The sequence below is a fragment of the Chaetodon auriga genome, chromosome 6 (assembly GCF_051107435.1).
Source record: "Chaetodon auriga isolate fChaAug3 chromosome 6, fChaAug3.hap1, whole genome shotgun sequence".
Taxonomy (NCBI): Eukaryota; Metazoa; Chordata; class Actinopteri; order Chaetodontiformes; family Chaetodontidae; genus Chaetodon; species Chaetodon auriga.
This window is the reverse complement of record NC_135079.1, coordinates 2,104,755-2,110,767: the sequence shown is the minus strand read 5'-3', so window position 1 is coordinate 2,110,767 and position 6,013 is coordinate 2,104,755. Positions and strand designations below refer to the sequence as shown.

At 48.1% G+C, this 6,013-nt stretch overlaps 1 protein-coding gene across 1 annotated transcript; it reads right to left on the bottom strand.

Annotated features, from left to right (window-relative positions):
- Positions 1-2,128: 2,128 nt before the first annotated feature.
- Positions 2,129-5,474, bottom strand: lmod2a (leiomodin 2 (cardiac) a). Its single transcript, XM_076733491.1, has 3 exons — positions 5,190-5,474; positions 2,919-4,118; positions 2,129-2,264 (listed from the first exon to the last, which is right to left on the bottom strand). Exons 1-3 carry the CDS (start codon positions 5,472-5,474, stop codon positions 2,244-2,246), a joined length of 1,506 nt encoding a protein of 501 aa, XP_076589606.1. The 3' UTR covers positions 2,129-2,243.
- Positions 5,475-6,013: the final 539 nt, after the last annotated feature.

Genomic DNA, 6,013 nt, shown 5'->3' with positions numbered 1-6,013 from the left:
GCTTCTGTGTGTTTGGTTGGGAGGGTTGAACTCAGTCCTTCAGCGAGCCGTTTGGTTTGGAGCTTGTTGCGATGCTTGCACAGTGTCAACGCCAACAACGGAGCGTTCACGTAAGAAAGAAATGTGTTTAACGTGAAAATCTTTAAAGCTACTTGCAAACGATGGTCGAGCACTGAAGCTGCAGCGACAAAGTTACGGTGTTGATGTCGCGCTTTGCCGCCATCTTGTGGACACGTCTGACATTTTTGTGAGTATTTGTTCGGTGTGTCTGAAGATTCTGTCATCCAGCTCCTGTCGTACTGTAAGGATGACAGCTTAAAGGCGCCTGGTTGGTCAGTGCATGGATGGTCCCCAGAGGATGAATCCTGATGATTTTAGTAAGCCCCTGACTGTTCCTGTAGCGCCACCATGAGGTTTTGTATGAAAGGTCAGTTTGGTGCGAGCAGGTCCAAATCTTAGATTGTCCAAAACCTGCAAAACTGCGTCCAATACTTCAGTTTATGGTCTCGGCTGTACTTGTGTTTAGCGATGAGATGCTGAACATGTTATACCTGCTAAACATCAGCGTGTTAGCGTTTAGCTCAGGCTGCAGCTGTGTCTGAGGCCTCAGAGCTGTTAGCATGCCGCTAGCGTGGCTGTCCGACCGCTCACATTTCAACACTGATTTTATTAGAAGACGAACTGTCCCCAGCTGCTCACAGCGGGATAAATGTACATGAAGAGGACTGTAATGAATAATGGAGGGTAAATGTTAGTACAGTGGCAGCGAGAGGACAGCAGGAAACAATCAGACTTCCTGCTGCGTCTTTCAGCACTGAAAGTGGAGGATTTCATTTTCCTCCAATTAAACTTAAGCCTGACATTCACGTGGCATTTTATTAAAGATGTGAAGTGTTATAATGAGGGCTAACACTCTCTCTTAACCCCCCTCCCACTCCTCCCTGAGGGGAGGCCATGTTTACTTTGAACAGCTGTTTAATGAACTTCAGTGACTCTGTGAGAAGACTGGATTAGAGGCTGATTCAGATACGATCTGATGGATCTGCAGCTCTGCTGGCAGCTGATAGGGGATCAAAACGAACTGCTCTGAGTCCAGTTTGTTGAATGCAAACACTGCGTATGAACTTCACATACAGTCTGTGGTTATATGAGGTGCAGTGACTGTGTACCACTGCACGAGCATAAATACAGCTGATCAGCTTCCTTACTGTTTCTGTCTAAAGCCAGGATCACAGTTGAGGGCAGACATGTGAAGGATGCTAGCCTGGCGTTGTTTTACCTGTTGCTGCGTTCATGGTGTGTTGGCGTTCATCTACACGAGCAGCTCAGCCGGATGAGAACCCGCTCGTTAGTTTTAGGTCACCTGTGGTTGCAGCAGAGGAGCTGGACAGGTGAGACTTCTGACTGTACGAAACAATTCAATGCAAACCACAATCGGCTTGTATTCACCTGTATCTGTGAGTGCTGATGGACAGTGAGCAGCAGCTGCAGCCAGCTCACGTAACTCTCTCTGCGTTGGTTTGTGGAGGTTTTGAATCCCTCTGTGATCCGTCTTTATGAGAGAACACAGCCAGCTGATCCCGCTCTCAGGTTTCCAACATGTGAAGCTTTTGACTGAACTGTAATGATGTCTTTAAGAGGTGTCACCAGAAGAGTCTGATCAGAGTTCAGCTGCCAGACTCAGAGCCAGAAGAATTCATCGCAACGACGAATAAAGACGTAGATGAAGCGGGCCTTCATCCTGCAGGTCTTCCTCACTCAAATTAAAGAAGCTGCTGCCTTTCGATCCACCGGAAACCCTGCAGCTGTGGCTCAAGAAGAGACCCTCTCATGGACCGACACGTTGGATGGAAGAGGAGCAAAATTCTGACGTCGTTTCTGGCATCAATGTTCAAACGCCCCAGGAGCACCTGAACGCCACAATAGCTGCAGTATCAAGCATCCAACTCGCGTGCATTCATCTGTAAAACATCATAAAGAACTTTATTCTGACACTGAGAGAGAAGAAGAAGAAGAAGAAGAAGTCTGAAAGACATCAGAGAACATAAGCTTTATTTCTCTACACAGCAGTATTCACAGGAGGTTTCACGCAGTACCAAAATACACAAAAACTGCGGACACACGGGAGAGCAGCTGCTGCTTCACTGTCTGAGCAGTTAATGAGAAAACAGGGACGGTGTGACATGAAAATTAAGCATTTCAATACGAAGTGAGAGGAGCCGAGGTGAGAGCAGTCGGAGGGTTCAGGCCGGTGACAGATCCACCTGAAACGACAAACATCACACACGTTAAGATACGGCAGGTTTGGACACAGTTAGAGGGATTTACTGAGCCTGTCCTTCCGTCAAAGAAAGGCTGAAATGGACTTTTCTATGTGGAATCTTCACTTTTATAATCACAAGTCTCCACTGAGGACTTTGAGGGGTTAAAACACCTGATCTGGTTGGTTTTGATCAACCTGACCTCATGATGCGTTTGGGGATTCTTCCTTCTATACTCATGCAGTAATTCAACCCAAAATCTTGGAATGGTTTCATGAGGCTAATTTTGTTAGCAGTATCATGATACTGAATATTTGCCCTCTGCAGCAGCTACATGGTGTTTAAGCTCTCTGAACTTGGTGGAAATGTGAAGAACTCTTTGTTTTTTCCAGCTCGTCTGCTCTCCTCCCAGCAGCTCTCTGAGCCGTCAGTCTTATCAAGCAGTGAAGAAGTCAAACTATTTATAACCTGATGGAGAGCGGAGGAATTCACAGAGTGACAGAGGCTGTCGTCTGATGACAGCAGGCGTCCACGCTGAGGGGGTCTAATGGCTTTCGGAGGCTGAATTATGTCTGTGATGCTTTCACTCAAGCGAAGCCAAATTCCTTCAAACCTGAAACACTCATCAGTCGGTGACGGGCTCACAGGGAGTCTTACCCTTCTTAAAGACCCGATGCTGCTCCCGCGGATTGCCGCCATCAGGTCGTCGCGGCTCGACCTCTGCGGCAGAGGCGGGCGTGACGGTTCGTCTCGTCTCTTCTGCAGCGACGGCTTCAAGGCGTTCTTCAGGTCTTTGAGAATATCTGCGCTCTCCTTTTCATTGGCGCCGTTCTTGAGCTTCTTTGACTTGGGTTTCCGTTGGTTTGACTGACTCTTTGTGCTGTTCGGGCCTTCGTGCTGTTTGACCATTTCGCCGATCTTCCTGGTCGGTGGGTCTGCAAACGGAGGAGGGGGATTCCTCCTCTGGTTTTCAACGGCTTTAGTTGATTGCGACGGCTTCTTCGGTTGTCTGTTTTCTGCAGACAAATCAGACCCTGACAACTCTGGAGGACTCTGCTCCGTCCTCTGCTGGAGCCTCCTCTGCCGTTGTTGGTCCTGGTTGCGCGTCAGGATGCTGGTCGCCGTCATCCTCGGGCCTGGGAGGTCGAACTGATACCCGAGCTTGAGCAGAGTGGTGTTTTCTCTCAGCAGCTGAACCATCTCCATCTCCACCTTCCCCCCACAGATGTGCCTCTGGTTGTGGAAACGAAGCTCCACCAGAGTCCTGTTGTGCTGCAGAGCTGCCAGCAAAGCCAGGATGCCCTGACCGGAGATGAAGTTGGACTCGATGTTAAGGTTTCTGATGAACTGGTTCTCACGGAGCATCTTGGAGACGGCGAAGGCCACCCGGTCGTCAGCGTGGGTGTTGGCGAGGCTGAAAATGTGGACGTGAGTGTTTGTGCACAGGGCCTCTGCGAAGCGAAGCAAGGTGTCCTGCGAGATGTCCTCGATGTTGTTGAGATTGACTTCGCTCACGGTGGGATCGTTGCACAGGATCTGCTCCAGAGTTTTGTCGATGACTGTCGGGTTCCCGCTCAGTCTATCGGAGGCTGCTTTCAGGTTCTGGTCTGTGGTTTCAGTTCTCCTCGGGCCCTTTGACAGACCGTTCTTCTGAGGCCATTTATTCCTGATCGGAGCCTCCTTTTTACACTCATCTTTCTTTTCTACCTCGTCTACCTTCGCATCATTCTTACTAAAGAGACTCTGCGTCTTCTTCCCCTTTTGTGAAATCTTCTTCTTGTCACTGTCCACTGTCTTGGCGGCGTCGCTGGTGGTCACTGTCACTCGCTCCACTCTGCTCTTATCTGGGCGTCCCTCCTACACATGACAACAGGATGGAAAATTAGGTCGAACCCTGACATTCTCCAGCCTCTGACTTTTAATTAAGAATCCTCTCCAACACGAGCAGACAGTCATTAAAGCTGACATTTCTCAGAAAGGCTTTATTTTTAGACTGGCGTCCGGCAACACGTCTATGTAAACTGGATACATGTGACACATCATTAGAATTATATATATGTGTGTGTGTATATATATATATATGAACCAGAAGGCTTCATAGAAATGCCCACTGGTTTAGGATTGGACCATGAAGTTGGAAGATTTGTGAGAGACAAATAAAAAATAATTAAAAATTCAAAATGAGTCAAGGCAGCAGAGGCCGAGATGTTCTGACATTTAGCCAAAAACACTGAATCCTCCATTTCCCACAATGCAACTTCTCACTTTCTTTCAAATGTGCAGTTTGTAACGCAGGCCTTCTGTTATAAACCTGTAGTCTCCTAAACAAAGCTTAGATAACCCTGATGACATCACAGTGACATCATCTGGGTTGTTTCTCCTCCAAAGGAGACAAACGACCGTTTTCACGGACGAACCATGACGAGTAAACTCAGCTCATCTCAAAAGTCAGCCTCTTGTTTTCTCGAGATAATGAGATAAATTAAACCATCATCAGAAGAAAACAAGCTTTGATCTCGAGATTAAGGCAAGTGCAGCTGTTCTCAGCTTCTGTGAAGATATCTGTGACTTTGATTTGTTGCTCTTTTCTCTTTAAAGCTGCATTCATTGATTTTTTTTTTTGGCATTTTTTTGTCAGTCACTGATCGTCGTGTGGTGACGCAGCTGAAAGTCAGCTGCAGATAAGGTTTATTATTGGAAAGTCAGACCCAGAAGGTGATAAACACAGATGAATGTTGTAAAGACATCAAGTGACTTTGGTATTTTCTAAAATCTCAGACGTCCTTGAAGGCAACAAAAACTTCAGAAAACATTTGGTGCTCTCAAATGTACGACGTGACAATAACAAACCATAACAAAAAAAACAAGAAAAACAAGTTTCAGCACACTTGAAGTAAACTCTCTCTGTTGTATGCAGTCCCCTCTCACCTGTCCAGCGTTGGACTCCATCCTCTTGTCCTCCGTCCTCTTGTCCTCCAGCAGCTTCTTGTTCTCTTCCTCCCAGTATTTCAGCAGAGCGTCCCTGTCGAAGGTTCCCGTCGGGGTCTCGCTGGTCTGGTCTTTCTGTCTCATGCCGATGGGGACGTTGTCGTCGAGGTCGACCAGCTCCCTCTCCAGCTCCTGGAGCTCCTCGGAGGACAGAGCGGCCAGCAGCTCGTCTTCGTCCACCTCCTCGTACTTCTTCAGCTCCCTGCGGCACCCAAAGGTACTCATGGTTCTGCACCTGCTTCTGGACTCTATGAACACTTAAATCTCTGACTTAAACTCGTCTTCTCACACTTTTAGATCCTTGCGTAGTTGATTAAATCGTTCCTAAGTTGCTCATGGACTCATCCTCCATCAGGTCAGGTCAGGGATGCTGTGGACGACTTGTGGCGAGAGTCCTCATTCATCTGCTGATCCCGACTGCCAGAGGAGCCTGGCGGGGAGAAAGGGGAGGGTCGCCACGCCGCTGATGGCCTGTCTTTTTTTAGGGTGTTGGGTGGGGGGTCAATGAGAGAAGCTTACTGCAGGAATGTGACCCGCTGAGTGGCCTGTGTTGAAACCTCTTCAGCAGCCCGAGCATCAGACCAAAGGAAGGGAACAAAACGTCACGGGGAACATCAGAGATGAAGCTCTGTGGTGTTACACAACCTGTCAGACCACAGAAACACATTCCCCCTGAGGATGGTGGATTGTGAACAGTACAGCTCCGGCTGGCACTGACGAGGACTGTGGTGGACTCTAAACACTGACTGGTTTTCATCTCCCCC